The sequence below is a fragment of the Myotis myotis genome, unplaced genomic scaffold, assembly GCF_014108235.1.
Source record: "Myotis myotis isolate mMyoMyo1 unplaced genomic scaffold, mMyoMyo1.p scaffold_m19_p_9, whole genome shotgun sequence".
Lineage (NCBI taxonomy): Eukaryota > Metazoa > Chordata > Mammalia > Chiroptera > Vespertilionidae > Myotis > Myotis myotis.
This window is the reverse complement of record NW_023416401.1, coordinates 56,743,756-56,763,356: the sequence shown is the minus strand read 5'-3', so window position 1 is coordinate 56,763,356 and position 19,601 is coordinate 56,743,756. Positions and strand designations below refer to the sequence as shown.

General features: G+C 56.3%; 1 protein-coding gene across 5 annotated transcripts in view; it reads left to right on the top strand.

The window, feature by feature from the left end:
• Positions 1-16,336, top strand: part of SRC (SRC proto-oncogene, non-receptor tyrosine kinase) — a 52,759-nt gene extending 36,423 nt beyond the window's left edge. For 3 of the 5 annotated variants that reach the window (XM_036321952.1, XM_036321951.1, XM_036321950.1), the window contains 10 exons: positions 5,124-5,156; positions 5,985-6,083; positions 6,240-6,343; positions 8,207-8,356; positions 9,850-10,005; positions 11,507-11,686; positions 12,613-12,689; positions 13,395-13,548; positions 13,673-13,804; positions 14,087-16,336. In XM_036321952.1, coding sequence (XP_036177845.1) covers positions 5,124-5,156; positions 5,985-6,083; positions 6,240-6,343; positions 8,207-8,356; positions 9,850-10,005; positions 11,507-11,686; positions 12,613-12,689; positions 13,395-13,548; positions 13,673-13,804; positions 14,087-14,295 — 1,294 coding nt within the window. In that variant the 3' untranslated portion in view covers positions 14,296-16,336. The remainder of the gene's footprint in view (positions 1-5,123; positions 5,157-5,984; positions 6,084-6,239; positions 6,344-8,206; positions 8,357-9,849; positions 10,006-11,506; positions 11,687-12,612; positions 12,690-13,394; positions 13,549-13,672; positions 13,805-14,086) is intronic. The other 2 variants (XM_036321953.1, XM_036321954.1) reach the window with 1 other exon arrangement.
• The last annotated feature ends 3,265 nt before the right edge of the window (positions 16,337-19,601 follow it).

Genomic DNA, 19,601 nt, shown 5'->3' with positions numbered 1-19,601 from the left:
TGGCTAAGGAGATTGGATATCTCCACCCTCTTCGAGTGTGTCTTGCTTGTCCATGCCTCCCCGCCCTGGTGCATGCTGTTCCTTCTGCCTGAAATGCCCTTTGTCCCATCTCTGCCTGGCAAACTCCTATTCATCCCTCAAGATCCAGCTGAAGACTGCCTTCTCTGAGGGGCAAGAGGGAAAAGAGGTGCCAGGTGCCGGGCCAGGCAGTTTAGACCCACATCCTCAAATTTGCTCAGCTGCAGTCCCGCCAGGGCTGTAGTGATGGGGGGAGGGGATGTCTCCATTTTGCAAACGAGGAAACTGAGGCTCAGAGATGTGAAGGCCCTTGCCCACAGTCACACAGCTACCAAATGGCAAAGCCGGGGTTGGAGCCTGGGCAGCGGCTCTCTCCCTGACTCAAGCGTCTCTCCCTGGGGGAGGGGCTTTCCCAACTTTCCACCCCTTGTGTGTCCAGTTCCTAGTGTCACCCCAGTTCTCTTGGTTCCAGCTGTTTGGATCTGCCTCCCCCCAAGCTGGGAGCACCTTGAGGGCTGCTCGGGTCCGCCATGTTTCTGGGTCCCCCCATCACCTGTTGCTCAGCACCCTGGGGGTACCCCTCCGGGCAGGTGAACCAGATGGATGAACAGTAATGAAACAGCACCGTTTCTGTGCTGAGCGCTTTGAGCTGCATTGTTTTATTTATACATCACCACAGTCCTGGCAAGAGGAAACTCATATTTGCTCCATTTTACAGATGAGGAAACTGAGGCCCAGAGAGGTGAAATGACTTGCTCGAGGTCACACAGCTAGCGGTGGCAGAGCTGGGAGGGTAGGCGTGACCCAGGGCCCTTGCTGGGGTGGTGCAGAGGAGCAAGGAGGAGGGAAAGGAGGTGCAGGGGGGATTTAAGGGTTAGAGGCTTTGAAGAACTGGGGGCATCTCAACCAGCAACAGTGGGAAGGGCTTCTCGGGCTGGGGTCACAGCTTGAGCAAAGGTGTGGCGGGAGGAGAGGCTCTGGAAACGGATTCTGCATGTTTCACCCAGAGAGCAGCCCTCGCTCCTTCTTTGTCCACCTCTTCCCTTCCTTTTTCCTGCCTTCCGGGATGGTTTGTGGGAGAGGGTGTTTGGCCAGCCCGGAGGCTGTCAGGAGGGCTGGCAGTGTTGGAGCCCGTCCATGGGAAGGGAAGCCCTCGGTGGCACTAAGGTGCCCTGATTGGAGGGTGGGGGTGAATCGAGAGTCCCCCCGCATGCACAGTGCTCAGCTGCTCCTTCGCCTGGGAAGTCTGGTGGTGGCAGAGTTCAGGGCTGGCATTAGAGGAAGAGGAGAGATAAAGGGATCCGAGTTGGGGGCTTATCGGAAGGTGGGGTGTTCAGGTCTCATACTCCACCCAGGGACCACCCTACATGTCCTTCCATTGTTATTGCTTAGGGTGCATTATTGTTTAATCTCCCTGCCCCCTGCCCCCTGCCCTGAACGCCCACCTTCTCTTATGAGTGAGGAACTTTCTGAATATAACCTGAGGCTGGGCTGTGGGGGGAGATGGAGAGCTTAAGGAGGAGCACATTTGTGGCTGGGGCTTTGCAGCAGGCCTGGAGCTCCTGTTCCCCAGATCTTCATGCCCTATGCCCTGAGCCTGAGAATCCTGGGCGCTCTGTGGCCCTGGATCTGAGGAAGCCCACTGGGGTCTCAGGTCTGACTGTCGCAAGCCCAGCCCTGGTGTCTGAGTCTCCAGGAGTCAGGGCCCTGTGGGTTGCTCCCTGAACTGCCCCTTTCTCCCGCCCACATTCTAGCAGCTTCTTTGGGGGAGCACTAACCTCGGACACCTTGCCCTGGGTGCTCCCCACCGTGGGGCAAGGGACACCTTCCCGTCCTCCTTACTCGACCTGCCCTGGCCTCACCCTGCCCTCTCCCATGGGCCATGCCCAGGCCTCAGGACACTTGCCTGCGAGGGCCATGCCCCGCTGCCCAAGCTTGCCTCTTTGACTAGTATGTGAGCACCCAAATGGGCATAACTTAGGTTCCAAAGCTGCCACAATCCTGACCCACATACCAACCCGGGCAGCACAAAGATTAGGGCCCAAAAAGAGGGTCCTGAAGCTCAGAATGTTGTGGTCAGTAGCCCGAGGTCACACAGCTGGTGAACAGCAGTTGGAATATAAAAGGGTAGCTCAGGGCAGCTCATTGCTTTCTCTTCTGGCCACAGGTGGGAAGGTGAGGGATCAGGTGGGGACTGTCTTTTTATTTTTTTAGCATTATTGTTGAAAGTATTACACATAGGTCCTCCTCTTTCCCCCATAAACCTCTTCCAGCCGCTGCCGTCCTCCCCTGCACCCAGGCCCTCACCACCCCATCGTCTGTGTCCACGGGGAATGTCTTATTTCCTCCCCTCTTTTCCTTTTTCCTACCCTTCGGGTAAGGACTAGGCCCCAGGGAAGGTGCCGGATTCGGCGAATCTGCTCAACCTGACAGATTAATTCTCCATTGCCTCTGAGGCTGGGCTTGTGCTGGTGTCCCTGTGGCGCTGAACTGGCCTGGGAAGCTGTGGGGCATCTCCTGTGGGAGCAGCCTCAGGCCCTTGGCACCCGGTGGCAGGTTTGAGTCTCCCAGGCCAGTGGTCGCCGGCCGGTGGTCTGCGGACCGCTGGTGGTCCGTGAGTTCCGAAAGGTTGGCGACCGCTGTCCCAGACTATAGACTTGGGAAGATGGGGCTTGATGGCTCCCTTTCACAGGTGGGTAAACTGAGGCGCAGAAGATACAGAATTAGCTTACTGAAGCTGAAACTGGCTTGGTGCTGATTGATTTACATACTTTGCAGCAAGGATGATTCTGTGAAGAAGGAAATAAAAAGTATTATTTATAGTATCTTCTTTATAGGTGAGGAAACTAAGACCCAGAGAGGGCAGGGTACTTGCCCAAGGTCACACAGCAAATCCTTATTGGAGATGGACTGAGCTGCTTTGGCTTTAGTTTTAAAAAAAACATTTTGAGAGTGGGGAGAGGGGCACCATTGAGATATGAATTCAATTTTTTTAAGCCAAATTGAGATATTAACCATTCATGCACATTGAGTACCCCTCAGAGGGATGCATGAGTATCCCCTTCCTACAGATGAGGAAACTGAGGCAGGGCCAAGGTCACACAGCCTGTGGCTAACTTTGGTGCTCAAGCTCCCTGACGCCTCTCAAGCTGGGGCCAGGCTCAAGTCGGACCCTTTAGTGAGATTGCAAACAACCACCCTCCCTGCCCTTGTGAACTAAAACTCAGAAACTGGCCTAGGAGCCCAAACTCACATATGGGCTGATGTCAGGGAGATAGAGGCTCTGCTGGCCAAAGTCTGGATGATGTCAGCAGAACTGAACCCTCATTGCTTCTGGGGTCTCTATGTGGCTGGCCTCTGGGCACATGTTCCACTGACCTTCCCTTCTTTCTTTTTTTTTTTTTTTAATATATTTTATTGATTTTTTACAGAGAGAAAGGGAGAGGGATAGAGAGTTCGAAACATCGATGAGAGAGAAACATCGATCAGCTGCCTCCTGCACACCTCCCACTGAGGATGTGCCCGAAACCAAGGTACATGCCCTTGACCGGAATCGAACCTGGGACCCTTCAGTCCGCAGGCCGATGCTCCATCCACTGAGCCAAACCGGTTACGGCGCGACCTTCCCTTCTGAGTTGGTGGCGGGCCAGCCTTCAGACCCTGGTTTGTCAATCTGCCTCGTCTTGTAGCCTGTGACCTAGACCTCAGCCCAGTCCCCGCCCTCCAGTCCTGCTGCTCCTGTTTCATCCTCCCCTGGCTTCCCCGAGGGCCTCTGGCCTCTGAGAGCCTGGGGAGACTGCAGGTGCCCGGAGGCCTGCTGTGTCTGGCTGCGGGCACTCAGGGGCCCTGGTCCTCCCTCTTGTTCTGATTTGCGACATGGCTTTGGGCACATCACTGCCCCTCTCTGTGCCTTATGTTCCCCATTGGTGAAAGGTAGCTTTGGACTGGAAGATCTCAGCTGTTCCCTGTGACTTGAGTCCTGGCTTTGTAGCTTTGGGCAAGTCTCAGCCCCTCTCTGTGCCTCAAGTTCCCCAACTCTACAAAGGAAGTGCTGGGTTGCTCCAGCCTGGGTGCTGCGTGTCCTAATCTGGGGGCTGAGGCCTGCCTTCCTCCCGCTCAGGGTGGCCTTGAGGGTCAAATGGGACAGACAAGTGTAGCCACCCCTGAGTGGGTGCACATCAGGAGGTGGATGGAGGCCCTGGGAATCCAAAGGCTTCTTTCCTTGACGAGGGCCTTGCCCCCTTACTCTGGGGCCCTCCTTCTTCTCCAAAACTCCCACATGAACTGTGTCCTTGCCTGAGTGCGTGTCAGCGATGGCACAGCCAAGTCAGCCTGCACAGCCCGTATCATGCTGCTCTCACCTCCATCCAGCCAGAAGGGACTCTACCCCTCTGGTTCAGCGCCCCTTCCCATGGCTAAGCCCTGGTCTGACTGCTCACCTATACTTTCCCAGGTCCTTGGAGAGCATCCCTAGCCCCGTACTCTCCTGGCCTCAATTTCTCCATCTTCAAAATGGGCTGAAGAATATGGGTCAGGGGAAGCTCAGAAAAACCAGGATCCAGGGATTCAGGTTCAAGTTCAGACTGTGTGACTGTTGGCAAGGGTCTTTCTCCCTCTGGGCCCTGGCGATGGGGAGGGGAGTGTATCCCAGTAGCTGTATATCTTCTCAGGGTCGTGAGGCTCAGAGGCGTCCTGGGATGGAGACACTCAGCAAGCTGTCAAGCCCCTGTAGGGAGAATGCCTTCTTATTGGCAGTTGGAGCCTGGGCCTGGCTGTGTAACCTTGAGCAGAGGCCTTTGCTTCTCTGGCCTCAGTCTTCCCATCCACCCAGTGGGAATGGGAGGGAGCTGGACCCCATTTCCCAGGCAGCCCTTCCCATCACCCTCCACATTCCTCATGGACATCTCCCTAGCCTCTCTGGTTGCTTTGGATGCGAGGCCTCTGTGGCTGCCCCCTTGTCGCCCATCCCCAGCACCGCCTGGCTGTCCTGCTCTGTCCCTCGCTCTTTCTGCTTCTCCCTCTTACCACCCCCATCTCTGCCTCTTCTTTCCTGTTGGGCTCTCGCTTTCTCCTCTCTCCTCTGTGTCTCTGGACCCCCGCTCCAGCCAGACCTGGTTCACATTCAGATGGCTGCAAAGGTACTTCGCCCCCTCCCTCCTCCCACCCAGGCCCAGGGGACCCAGCCCTGTGGGGAGCTCCTCCTGCCCCACCCCCTCTCCTCTTCCTCCTGTGGGCCATTAATATAGAAGTGTCCTGGGCATTGGGGCTCTGCCACCTTAGCCCCCTCTGACATGACTCGCTGTGTGATTTTGGGCAAGTCCCAGCCCCCTCTGGCCTCAGTTTTCCCCTGATGGGCAGGCTGCAAGAGGAGGCCTGTAGTTTTCAATCAAGGAGCCCTTTAGGTGTGACCTGTGATTTGTGACAAAGGCAGGCATTGCTCTAGTTTGCAGGGTTGGCACTTGGATTGTCATCAGTCCCCAAAAGGGCCACCCCCTGCCTCCACCCAGGTCTCACCAGCTCCCAGGATTGGGCTTCTCAGGGCTTGGGGAGACTTTGAAGGTCTGATTTGACATCCGTCTCCGACAGGAACTTGCTGTTGTAACTTGCTTGCTCCCCAAAGACAAGGAGCTCCTATCTCACTCCCAGGCAGCTCTTGGCATCTTGAACAGCTTGGTCTGTCTGAAGGGAAGCAAGAGTCCTTCCCATTCCAGGACTCTGCCCTGTGAATTCAGGCTTCAGGCTGACCAAGGTCAGTCCTGCCATAGTCCTGGACAAAGCCTGTCTGAGTCAGCTTTGGCCGAGGCATGTGGGCCAGCGTGGCCGGGCAGGCTGCGAGGGGCCTGGTCCCACTGTTCCCTGTGCTCCACTGGCCTCCAGGGCTCCCAGCACAGCACCCCTGAAAATTGCAGGCAGACCCACCACTGATGATTCCCTTCTCCTTTGTTCCCTCCTGTTCCCACACTCAGAGAGGGAGACTGGTGGCTGGCCCACTCGCTCAGCACTGGACAGACGGGCTACATCCCCAGCAACTACGTGGCACCCTCCGACTCCATCCAGGCTGAGGAGTGAGTATGAACTCTGGCCTCCTGCTTGCTCACCGTCGCTTCTCTCCTGGGCTGGGAGGTCTGGCTGCCTAGGGCCCAGCCACATCCCAGGCCAGAGGCACTGTGGATGGGCAGAAGCCTGGATCACCAGTATTATCCTCCTCCCTCCTGCCCCAGGTGGTACTTTGGCAAGATCACAAGACGGGAGTCAGAGCGGTTACTGCTCAATGCAGAGAACCCGAGAGGGACCTTCCTAGTGCGAGAAAGCGAGACCACGAAAGGTAGGAGCCAGTGGGAACTGAATCTTCTGGTGGGTTGTTTGAGCGGGGTGTTGCAGAATGAATAGGAGTTTGGTGTATGCCGTGAAGTGGGAAGAGCCCTCAGGGTGGAGGAAATGACAAGATCAAAGGCAGAGAGGTACATTGAGGAACACTGAGTTATCTTGGGTGGCCAGAGGTGCAGTAAAAGAGGACACTTAGCCTCTCTAGCCTCAGTGTCCTGAGATGAGGAATGGATACAGATTGTCAGGAGGACTAGGGGTCACACAGTGAAAGGCTTGTTCCCAGGGTGGGTGTTGCTACAATGGTCCCTCTTCTTCCCCTTCTTCAGGGGCCTCTGGGGCTGGACTGGGTCCTGGGACCCGGCTTTACCCTTCCCCCATCAGTCCTGGCCCCTGTTCCTCTGTCCCTTCCCCCCAGCAAGAGAATGCATATGTATCACCGCTTTCTCTCCAGCCCCTCTGCAAGTGGGTTGCAGGCACCCCATCACCATGGCAACGAAGCTGGGCCACTTCCTGTGGGCCTGGGACACAGCAGGAGTTGGGAAAGCAGATCATCCATGTCACGCATGTGCACGGTTCTGTGGCCATGCACGCCATGTGTGGGTCTAGGCATGTGTGTGCACATGGGGGTGGAATTGTGTGTGTATTGTTGCATGGGAGTGAATTGTGGGTTTGTCTTCATGCCTGTGTGCCTGGGGAGTGTGTACCTTGTGAGCATGCAGCCCCCGGGCACAGGCACCCCTGTGTGTGCGCATGGTCAGGGGCCGGCTTCAGGCGCAGGCCTGAGGCTTCCATGTGCACAGGGCCAGGGCCATCTGCAGTAAGTCTTGGCTGCCCCATGCAGGCGTTAGAGACCCAGGTACAGTTCAAGTCAGCTCGATGCCTGACTTGCTGTGTGACCTGAAGCCTAGCTGCTTCCCTATCTGGGCCTCATTTTCCCTTCTTTACACAGATTTTAGCCCCTAGCTGAGGACTGTCCAGAGGGTCTGTGGCCTATGGAGGCTGGGCTTCTAGCAAAGTGCCTATACACTGCCTCCCAAGAAGGGCTTTCTGTGGTCACTAGAGCTTCTGCACCCACTGCCCCACCTCTGAGCTCAGCCTTGGTCCCTGTTGCCACCTTGTTCCCTTGAGGCCACTGTCTCTTGGGCTCAGGTTAACAGAGGTTCCTAGGCAGGCCTGCTGGGCAGGAGGGAGCTATTCTACCCAAAGCTGTTCCAGGCTCAAGGAAAGCAGGGAGGGGGCCATTGTGGCTGGCACAGCTGAGCATTAGCAGCCTTCAGGTCATGCCCAGCACATGGGTTCCTGCCTTGTCTGCCTCACCTTCAGCCAGTCACCGGCTCCTGCCTGAGCCTGGAGTCTTCATGAAGTGATGGGGCACAGAGAATGCTGCCAAGGTAGACCCAGAGAGGGGCAGCAGTTAATCGGGGTACACACAGCCACGTGGGGCCACTTCTATGCTCCCATCAAGCATTTATTGAGCACCTCTTATATGTAGTCTTATTGAATCTTCCCAGCAGCCCTGGGGGTAGCCCCATTGTGCAGAGGAGGAAACTGAGGCAGGGAGAGGGCAAGCGACTTGTTCCGTTCACACAGTTCGGACACTCACTCAGGCTTCAGAAGCCTTGCCAGGGTCAAGGGTGCATGGCAAAGCTTTCCAGCCAGGTGCCGCCTTGCTGACTTGGCCCTGTCTCAGTGGCTGACCCAGAGCTGGGTTGAACCAGACCCTGGCTCTGCCTGGGCTGGGGCTGCCGACCTGGCATCCCTCTCCCCTCCTGTGTTGGACAGGCACAGAACTGTGCATAGTGCTGTGGCCTGTGGGGTGGCAGGCCTGGTGATCACGGCTCCTCGCTGGCCCTTCCTGCAGGTGCCTACTGCCTCTCAGTGTCCGACTTCGACAACGCCAAGGGCCTCAACGTGAAGCACTACAAGATCCGCAAGCTGGACAGCGGCGGCTTCTACATCACCTCTCGCACCCAGTTCAACAGTCTGCAGCAGCTCGTAGCCTACTACTCCAGTGAGTGCCACCCCCCAGCCCGGGGTGCAGGCCTCCAGGGGGTGGGCAGCTGGGCCAGCGGAGAGCCTGGCCGGGGCTAGGCCCTCTAAGGGCCTCAGCTGCAGACCCTGAGGAGGGGGCTTTGGGGCCAACAAGGGCTGGGGCTTCTGTTATGCTGAGGATATGTGGCTCCTGCCTTCCTCCCCCCTTCTTTCCCCTGCCCCTTCTTCCTTCCCCTCCTCCCTCCCCATCTTTTCCCTCTTCTTTCCTCCCTGTGCTCTCTTCCTTATCGCCTCTCCCCTCTCTCCCCCCACACCCCTCCCTCCTTTTTCTCCTCCTCTGCAGCTGGCTGGTGAAGAGGGGGCTGCCTGGAGGAGTGAGCAGGGAAGGGAGGGGCACAGGCGGTGTCGATTGTCTCTGCAGCCCTAGCACCGGTCTGAACTGGTTACTGGAAGAGGAGGAAGGGGCTGCCACATTGATTGCTGCTGAGAGAGGGAGGGCGCAGGGGGAGCGAGAGTTCGTGGTGCTCACAGGCACAGCCCCTGTGTATACAGAGCAGCTGTTGCACCTGGATGTTGAGGCTGTCAGGTGGACTGAAGAGTCACGGGCCTGTGTGCACCCTGTGGCGGGCCTGTGGGAGCCTGTGAGCTTGTGGTGTGCAGCTCTGGCCTCCGTGTGCCGGTGTGGCCTATTCTGAGAGTGCCTGCTACTTTCCAGCCCACACCTCCTCCTTCTCCTCCTCTGTCAACCCGCCTCCTGACTCCTCTAGGATCTGCCCCTTCTGTCAGTCCCTCGGCCACCACTACTGCTCATTCTGAATCCTGTTCCCCCAAATCAGAACCCTCCAGGGGTGCTCTTGCAATCTTAGGATAAGGACCCCAGTGTGGTCTCTGAGGCCTTGAGTAGTCTGAACCTGGGGCTGCCCTTCCTCCATTCACTTCCCCGAAGCCCCCCAGCCTCCTTTCAGCTCCTCCACCCCAGCGGCTGTCCCTCCCTAAGGGCCTTTACACAGGCACGAGGCACTATTCCTTCTGCTTAGAGTGCTCTTCCCTGGTTAACCACTCACCCTCCTGCAGGCTCAAGCCCAAGTGCCGCTTCCTCTGGGAAGCCTTCCAGGACTCTATCCACTCCACCTGCTGTTGCATGCACATCACACATGTGGTTCTGGGAGTTTATTAAGGAAAGTTGGGCTCCCCCTGGACTGTGAGCTCTCAGAGGCCAAGGTTCCACTGGATGTGTCCTCCAGTGAGTCCCTGGTATCCACCTGGCTGGCCATGCCTTAAAGTGTGATTAATGAATGGATGGATGACTCAGGGAGCAGATGCTTGGGGCAGTGTGAGCCTGTGTGGGGTGAGGGTGTATACACACAGGTGTGGATGCTTGGCCTCAAGGGCATCCTGTGTGTCCCCGAAGCCTGTGTGCATACAGCGTGCAGGTCTGTAAAAAGGGTGGGAAAGGGAGGCCCCAGGGCGGACACCAGGCCTGAACTCCATCTTCCCTGTCTCCATCTTCAGAACATGCTGATGGCCTGTGCCACCGACTCACCACTGTGTGCCCCACGTCCAAGCCACAGACTCAGGGCTTGGCCAAGGACGCTTGGGAGATCCCCCGGGAGTCACTGCGGCTGGAGGTCAAGCTGGGCCAGGGCTGCTTTGGAGAGGTGTGGATGGGTGAGTCCTTGCCCTACCCCTCCAAGGAGAACACAGTCGCCTTGGGGGACTTTGGTGCCCCCACCTGAGAGCCAGGCAGATGTCCATCTGTCTGGCAGCTCAAAACCCTCTTACCCCTTCCCCTTTACCTCCTAGAGTCTCACTTGCCTCTGTTGAACAGTGGGCCCTGTTTTAATACGAAGCTCCCCCAGTGGTGGCTGGTACCAAGAAGGGAAGTAGCCTCTTCATGCCTTTGCAGAGGGGCTGGGCATTGGGCCAGGCGGCTTCACTCTGAGCCTCAATCTTCCCAACTGTAAAACGGGGCTGGTGATAATAGGACCCACCGTGGGGCTGTGTGAGCGTGCATCCACAGGTTAGCCCTCAGCCCTGGGAAGAGAAGCCTTGGCGCAGAGGGAGTGCTGGGAAGCACAGGCCTGGCATGTTCTGGGCCTGTTGACAGTCTCCTGTCTCACCCTGGAGAAACTGCAAAGCCGTCCTTGAGAACAAACACTCTGCAGCCCTGACAGAACTCAGGTCCCCTCCCACGGCCTGGTTTCTGCTGACACAGAGGGATCGTGGAAGTTGGGGGGAGGTAGGCATGACCCTTGTAAGCCTGTGGCTTCAGCGGAGGGACACAATGGCCCATCTTCAAGGTGTTCCCCTGAGCCACTCTGTTCACTTGGTATTGCTGTCTCCATTTTTCTCCCTTCAGGGGAAGAGATGATGGAGAGGAGCAGAGAAGGTTCCTGGGTGGGAGGCACTGCAGGGACAAAGGCCTGGAGGCTGGAGCTCAGGCCAAGTCAGCAAAAGAGAGGTGCTGGCTTTGAGCTAGAGAGAGGGGAGAGGATAAGAAGCCAGCTCCTATGCACATGTGCAAATGAGGATAAGATCTAGAGTGTACCTCTTTAAAGGTGGAATGGAATAGAGCACAACTTCTCATGTTGATGGAAAGTTAAAACAAAGATTGCTGGATAAGTCCACGCATCCGCTGTTCTGGTGGCTGCAAGACTCATACCTGGGTTGGTTGTGCAGTAATCAGTGGGGGAAGTTCTTACTTCTTCCCTGTTGTTCCCAGCCCCAGCCCCGGCCCCATTCACTTGCTAGCACCTGAGGCACCTTCTTTGTGCTGCTGAGAAGGAACATGATCACCCAGGAATGAGTAGTTGCTTTGGAACTGTGGTCTCCCATCTCAGGTGAATGTGCTGCCGTTTGGGACATTCCTAATAACCAGAGTCCTAACAACAGCTACTATTTCTGGAGCATGTACCTCCATGGATGACTCAGGGAGCAGATGCATGGGGCAGTGTGAGCCTGTGTGGGGTGAGGGTGTATACACACATTTAGTCTCTGTAATCGTCCTGGGAGGAGCATCTGTTCTTGTGCCCATTTTACAGGTGGGAGCTCTGAGGCTCAGAATGGCCAGGGAGGCCAGAGCTGAAATTAGTACCTGGGAAGATCCTGGGTCCCTATGGGTGAGAATGGGGGGCCTCCACTGAGGCAGTCTGTATCCCTCCCCACACAGGGACCTGGAACGGCACCACTAGGGTGGCCATCAAAACCCTGAAGCCAGGCACGATGTCTCCAGAGGCCTTCCTGCAGGAGGCCCAGGTCATGAAGAAACTGAGGCACGAGAAGCTGGTGCAGCTGTACGCCGTGGTGTCCGAGGAGCCCATCTACATCGTCACGGAGTACATGAGCAAGGGTGAGGCCTGGTGACTGGCACCGAGATGTGGGCAGCCCCTGGCCAGGTTATCTCTGAATGAGGGTGCTCACTGAACCGCAGGTGGGGAGTGCTTTACTGCCCCCCAGATCTAGAGTGTACCTCTTTAAAGGTGGAATGGAATAGAGCACAACTTCTCATGTTGATGGAAAGTTAAAACAAAGATTGCCTTTCTCGTCTCATTTTGTTTAACAGTCTCCCACAATGCATCTGGTCCACCTCAGTTTGCTGGTTTTCTAAAGCCATTTGCCATTTTGGGGCAGAAAGAGATCTTCCCCTAACCATCCAAACTCAGCCACATTAAGTCCCTGGCTTTATCTTTACTGAATTTTAAAATTAATGAATGAATTTTTAAAATTCTACTTTTTACAGGCATAATTTACATATTATAAAATTTACCCATTATAGATTATAAAATACATCCAGTTCAATGAGTTCCAATGGATGGATGCGCTCTGTATCCCTTACCACATCTGGATAGAGAAGATCTGTCACTCCAGACAGTTCCCTTGCCCCGCCTCCAGCCCCAAACTCGGGCAACCACATGCCTCCTGTCATCCTGGATTTGTTTCTTCTAGGGCTTCATTCATGTAATCTTTCACACCCGAGGGCCTTCCTTATTGTGTGTTATCCGTACTTTGTTCCTTTTTTACTGCTGAGTAGGATTCCATCAATGGATGGACCATAGTTTCTGTTTACCTGGAGGTGAACATTGGGGTTGTTTCTCATCCTGCTTGCCTTTGAATGACAAACGTTGAGTGACACTTTATCAGAGATGGGTTTACATAAAATCTGCAGTGCTGGTTAAAGTGTGGCCAGCCCTTCCCATTTGGACAGGACCTGGGAATCACTGCTTCCTGGCTCAGGGAGGGCAGGGCAGGGGCTAGAGCTGCCTTCTCTCTGCCCAGGGAGTTTGCTGGACTTTCTCAAGGGGGAGACGGGCAAGTATCTGCGGCTGCCTCAGCTGGTGGACATGGCTGCTCAGGTGAGTCAGCCCCTCTTGCACCCTTGGCTTCACACACTCAGGCCCACCTGGCGCAGCCAGCTCTAGCCTCCGGGAAGCTTGCTTTGGCTGCCTTCACGCTCGCTGATCTCACCTCGTGTGTTACTGGGAGCACTGACAGTGCTGCAGGTGGTGGTTCTGGGCAGAGGAAAGAGCCCTCACTGTGCAGCGAGTCCCTGACTTGCTGTGGGACGTTGGGCCTCAGTGTTCTTCTCTGTAAAGGTAATTCACTCGCTTAACGAACATGTATTCACAAACATGTACTTGTTTGCTGAACAACCTTTTTCACTTAATCCTTATCACAACCAGGGGAGGCGGGGATGGCTGTTTACTCCATTTGATGGATAAGAAAACGGAGGCTTGGAAAGGGGTCTCGGGACTGCAGGCAGGAGCTGACACTGCTCTGTGTCTCTGGGGCATCTGGGGCCTCTTTTATGGTCACCCGCTTCCCTGGGTGCCTCTTGTCTTGTGCTGCCCCTTTGCCCTTTGCCCTTGGTCCCGCGTTCCCTCCTGCTGCTTTTTGTGCAGCAGCGTTTATTATGACCTACTTCACTTGCCTGAAGAAGGGTGGGCAGGGTGTTTGGTTGGCTCTCTATCCTCGGGATGACCCCAGCCCTGGGCACATGCCTGTGACCTGGGAAGGGCTTGGGGTGGCCCCTGAGCCAGGCTCCTGGGTTTTGCCTGCAGATCGCCTCAGGCATGGCGTACGTGGAGCGGATGAACTATGTCCACCGGGATCTCCGTGCTGCCAACATCCTGGTTGGAGAGAATCTCGTGTGCAAAGTGGCCGACTTTGGCCTGGCTCGGCTCATCGAAGACAACGAGTACACAGCCCGGCAAGGTGGGCAGGGTCTGGGCGGGCACCAGGTGCCTTGGGAAGTCCTGCCCCTTCTCTGAGCCTCAGTTTCCTCATCTGTCATGTGGGGATGGGAATGATGCCTATATGACCTTTCTTGCTCCTGCAGGTGCCAAATTCCCCATTAAGTGGACGGCTCCAGAAGCTGCCCTCTACGGCCGGTTCACCATCAAGTCAGACGTGTGGTCCTTTGGGATCCTGCTGACAGAACTCACGACAAAGGGCCGGGTGCCCTACCCTGGTAAGAGGGCTCCCACAGCCCGTCTTTAGTCCCTGAACCCCTCTGCCCTGGTGACCTTGGACAAGCCAGACCCCCTCCCAGGCCTCAGGTTCCCCATCTGTAGAAGAAAGAAGTTGAACATCTGATCTTAGGCTCTCTCTCCGGTCAGGGCTTCCAGCCTTGGGGAGGGGCTTATGCTTACACCTACCCAGTTCTGGCGGGAAGCCCTCTCTGATAACCCCATCAGCTTCCCCCCACCCCACTGTCCTCCCAGAGCCGCCTCACTCCTCCCTCTGCCCACAGGGATGGTAAACCGTGAGGTGCTGGACCAGGTGGAGCGAGGCTACCGGATGCCCTGCCCACCTGAGTGCCCTGAGTCCCTGCACGACCTCATGTGCCAGTGCTGGCGGAAGGAGCCCGAGGAGCGGCCCACCTTCGAGTACCTGCAGGCCTTCCTGGAGGACTATTTCACGTCCACTGAGCCCCAGTACCAGCCTGGAGAGAACCTATAGGGGCAGCTACGGGGCCAGACTGGCTGCTCGGCGTGGATCGGGCTGGGTGGCCCCCCGTGCGGGGTCCTGCCTCGCTCTTCCTGCCGCTGCTGCTCCTCTGTGGGGCTGAGTTGTCAGTGATTAGGCCTCTCCCTCTTTTGTGGCACGGAAGGGCTCGGGGCCCGGAGCAGCCCTGGGGGCGGGGTCCAAGGCTGGCACAGTGACTGGCCTGGCTCCTGCTCCCACCACACACCTCCTTGTACACCTCCTGGAGCTCCGTGAATTGCAGCAGGAGGACGTGGGGAAAAGGGCTCGAGCTGAGGGCTCCCTTTCCCAGCCTCAGCCTCCTCTACACGTTGGCTCCTTCCCTCTTCCACGCCATGCAGGGCTGTCTCCAGAGCTGGCCAAAGAGCCTTTCCAAAGAAAAGTGATAGGCCCTTGGCCGTCAGCCTGCCGGATACCCTGCCCCTTGCCGTCCATTTCTGAAACACCTGTTCGTGGAGGCTGCTGGGTCCAGACCCCTCTGCCGTGGCTCCCGGGCAGAGCAGCCTGACGCCTAGACTGATTGATGATGGTGGGTGGGGTGGGCTCCCAGCAAACCCTGCCCTTCTTAGACCCGAGGGTCCCTTAGAGATCATCAATTCCTTGTCCCTTACTGCCCATGGGGAGACAGCCCAGAGAGAGGTTGTGACTCACCCAAGTCCACAGAGCAGTTCAGAGTTGAGGTGGGATCAGAACCCGGTGCTCCCTCTGTCTTCCTCAGGAACCAAGATTGTCCTCAGCGGCATCATGGACAGACTGTGGCAGCCCAAGGGACAAGGGGCCTGAGGGTGGGTTAGAGACAGCAGAGAGTTCTGCTGCTATTTCCCGCTCAGCGGGGCTGTTGTGGGGGGAGAGAGTGGAGATGGGTGTGGGGCTGAGCTGGGAATGAAGGGTGAAGGTGCAGGTGTAGGGAGGCAGACTTCAGTCAGAATGTGGGTGGATTTTGACCTTCAGGCTTAGCCAGTCATGAAAGGGAGTGAGCTCCCAGGCTCTGGGGGCAATCAAGCAGAAATAGAAGATCCAAGTGGTTGGGAAACTTGCCCTGGCCTTAGGAGGGGGCCCCAGGTTGTCTGCCCAGTTTGTCCTGTGTCATTTCAATGCCTGGCCCCTGCTCTCCTCTCCACGTTGGCACCCTAAACTCATGAGTAGGGAAAGGAGTGCCTAGGCTGGGGTGGGAGAGGATGAGGGTTCCACTGTCAGGTATCAGGACTGGCTGTGAGACCTTGGGTGGACCTGACTTCTCTGGGCTGCAGCGTCTGCCTCCTTCTGTGGCCATGGCCTCTGCAATTGCTCCCCTCCTGTCCTGTCCAGACCTGTGACCTGGCAACACACAGTGAGCACAGCCCGGGCGTCAGGAGACTGTTTTGGCCCTCGCTGTACTGTTCAGTCTTAGGGTATGTGGTGGCTTCTCCCTGGCCTCAGTGTGCTCCTCCTAAAAGGGGAAGCTGACAGTTTGTGGGCATCTTGGTAAGGGCCTCTGTGTGTGTATGTGTGTGTGTGCACGTGTGTGTTCCTCCATGTGTGTCCATATTTAACATGTAAAAATGCCCCTTACTCTGTCGCCCAGACACATTGTACATTTCACCCACAGCCCCCCCTCATAGCAATAACATTCCTGCTGCCGGGGATTCTTGAGCCAGCCAGGCCCTGCCAGTGGGGAAGGAGGCCAAAGCGGTGCCTGCCTATGAAATTTCAACTTTTCCTTTCATACATGTTTATTACCCAAGTCTTCTCCTGTCTGTCCCAGTCCCAAATCTGGACTCACCTACACAAATGTGCTCTCAAATCCCCTTCTAACTGCCCAAGCCCCTTTGTATAAGGTGTCCTAATACTGTCCTTTTTTAAAAAAAAACAGTGTTTTGTAGATTTCAGATGACTATGCAGAGGCCTAGCAGACCCCCAGTTCTGGGCAGGGCCTGGGGGTCCCACATTCCACGGCCCAGGCTCGGGGGGTGGGGGAATCCAGAATTGGTTGTAAATACTTTGTATATTGTCTGATTAAACACAAACAGACCTCAGAGTTCAGCTAGTGGTTTATTGAGCCTCTGCTGTGTGCCGGAGGGTGAGGGGTGGGAGTGAGGCCAGACTGTGGTCAGATGGCCTTCGTGCGGGCGCTGGGCCTGGGCATGACATGATCAGATTGGAGTCAACAGTTACCATGGAATGTGACCATGTATGCACACCTGGACCTGCCTCTGTGGAGTGAGCACATTTGGCAGAAGCCTTGCTTGTGTCTGAGCTGCACAGATGAAACCCAAGAATCCCAAAGTATCTGCAGTTCAGAACTCTGATGCCGGGTGGATGGTGGTGGCCGACACTCTGGGGCTGGGTGGGCTGTCAGGCCCGCATGGAGTGTGGATGTGCTCCTGGGGAGATGTGGCTGTGCGGGTGCTATTTGCGTTTCCCGGAGTGCGGGGCTGGGTGGGTGGTGGGGCTGCATCGAAGTCCTGGGCACCGAAGAAAAATTTTGAAGACTCTTCTCTCCCGCCACCAATGGACACAACCTGGGAAGTTCATTTGCAGCAGTCTACGAAGAAATTTATTTTACATCAGATCATGCACATATCCACGAGTTACCTCTGGTTGTAATAACACATTAATTAAATGGGAATATTTGTTCAGTATAATTTTCACAAGCCAGAGAGATCCCATGGGCATGCTCATGACTTGGGAGCATAAATAAGAATTCCCAAGGAGCGTGGCTGTGAGTGAGGAATTCCCGAGGAGTGTGGCCGTGAGTGAGGAATTCCCGAGGTGCGTGGCTGTGAGAGGAATTCCCGAGGAGCGTGGCTGTGAGTAAGGAATTCCCGAGGAGTGTGGCTATGAGAAGAATTTCCGAGGAGTGTGGCTGTGAGTGAGGAATTCCCGAGGAGCGTGGCTGTGAGTGGGGAATTCCCGAGGAGCGTGGCTGTGAGTGAGGAATTCCCGAGGAGTGTGGCCGTGAGTGTGGAATTCCCGAGGAGCGTGGCCGTGAGTGGGGAATTCCCGAGGAGCGTGGCCGTGAGAGGAATTCCCGAGGAGCGTGGCCGTGAGAGGAATTCCCGAGGAGCGTGGCCGTGAGAGAGGAATTCCCGAGGAGCGTGGCCGTGAGTGAGGAATTCCCGAGGAGCGTGGCCGTGAGTGAGGAATTCCCGAGGAGTGTGGCCGTGAGTGAGGAATTCCCGAGGAGCGTGGCAGTGAGAGAGGAATTCCCGAGGAGCGTGGCCGTGAGTGTGGAATTCCCGAGGAGCGTGGCTGTGAGTGAGGAATTCCCGAGGAGCGTGGCTGTGAGTGAGGAATTCCCGAGGAGCGTGGCTGTGAGAGGAATTCCCGAGGAGCGTGGCTGTGAGAGGAATTCCGAGGAGCGTGGCTGTGAGTGAGGAATTCCCGAGGAGTGTGGCCGTGAGTGAGGAATTCCCGAGGAGCGTGGCCGTGAGTGTGGAATTCCCGAGGAGCGTGGCTGTGAGTGAGGAATTCCCGAGGAGCGTGGCCGTGAGTGAGGAATTCCCGAGGAGCGTGGCTGTGAGTGTGGAATTCCCGGGGAGCGTGGCTGTGAGTGGAATTCCCGGGGAGCGTGGCTGTGAGTGAGGAATTCCCGGGGAGCGTGGCTGTGAGTGAGGAATTCCCGGGGAGCGTGGCTGTGAGTGTGGAATTCCCGGGGAGCGTGGCTGTGAGTGGAATTCCCGGGGAGCGTGGCTGTGAGTGAGGAATTCCCGGGGAGCGTGGCTGTGAGTGGAATTCCCGGGGAGCGTGGCTGTGAGTGAGGAATTCCCGAGGAGCGTGGCTGTGAGTGTGGAATTCCCGAGGAGCGTGGCTGTGAGAGAGGAATTCCCGAGGCGCGTGGCTGTGACTTTGGGGAACGGGTCTTCTGTTTGTTCCTGGGGCCGTGTGTCCTAGGACGTGTGTGCCTTTGTGTTCATGGGTGTATGTGTGGGGAGCTGTTTGCCCATGGCTCTGTGTGTCTATATACACATGTGTCCAGGTAATGTGCTAGCCTGTGGGCTCCTGGGGTGTGTGTACCTGGGAATTAATGGGATATGAAGTGAGTAGGTCTGTTTTTTTCCAGCTGCGTGTGCACAGATTTGTGTGTATTGCACGGACATAATCCCAGTCCTTCCAGCTTGAACCTGTGTGCTCCTGGGCTGCGGGCACCAATGTGTGCAACCGCTTCTGTGGATGAGCATGGAGTGGAGTGGGTCGGTGCAGATCCCTGTGGGCTCAGCGCACACACCACGCGGGCAGCTCCCGGCAAGACCCATGTGTGCGCTGGGATGGAGGAACAGCAAGCAGGCGGGGGACACCCCGCCCCGTGGGGACAAAGAGCTGCCTGCGCATTCCCCTGGCGCCCCCTCTGCATCTGACCCACTGCTCGGGGAAGAGGTCCCGCACCCCCTCTCTCCGCTGTCTCGCTGTTTCTCTGTGCGCCTTTTCTGTCTCCGTTGTCTCTGCCGCTACAGTTCCTCCTGCCCTGCTAGTCAGCGTGGCTCTGGCTCTCCTTGACAAGTCTTTGTTTCTTCCTATTCCCTCCCTTAACCTCCCTCTCTCCCCACTTCTGGGTCTTTCTCTGCATGCCTCTGTGCTTCTGATTTGCTGCCTTCGTTTTTATGTCTCCCTCTGTTTCTCACTGTGGTTAGTTTCTCTTTTTCTCTGTGCCTTGCTGTTCGTTCTCTGCTCTCTCTCCCTCTCCTTCAGATTTTCTTTCTTATCGATATCTTGATGCCTCTGATTCTTCCCCAGGTCTTCACCTCCATGCCTTTGTTCAGGCTGTTTCCACTACTGGGAATGCCCTTTCTTTCCTCTCTGCAACTTGGCAAACTCCTATTCCTCCTTCAAGACACATCTGGGAGGGTTGGGGACAGACTGCCTCTAGGAGCTTTCCTGTCCCCCTCTGCCCTCGCCCCCCCAACTTGCAGGGTTGTCCAGAACAATAGCTTGAGAGAATTGGCGAGTCTCGCTGATGCACCCAGATCTGGCCCATGGGAAGGGAGGCAGGAACTCTTCCTCTGTCTCGCCCACCGATGGCTTGGACTCCCTCTCTCTGGGCCTCTGTTCATTTGCTTTGCTCTACTCTCCGTGAGAGACAGAATGTGGAGAGGCAAGAGATGCCACTGCGCCGGGCCCCGTCTCAGGGCCCAGCCCACTCCTCCTTGTGCAACTCTGTCCAGTTTCCTACTTCAGAGGACTGGGGACCTGGACCCGCAAGTCCCCTCCACCTCTTCCTAATTTCAGTAGTTTTCTCTTATTCTGCATGCATTTTTTTTTTCTGTTTGAGATAAATGTTTTCTTCCATGAATAAAAAAATATAT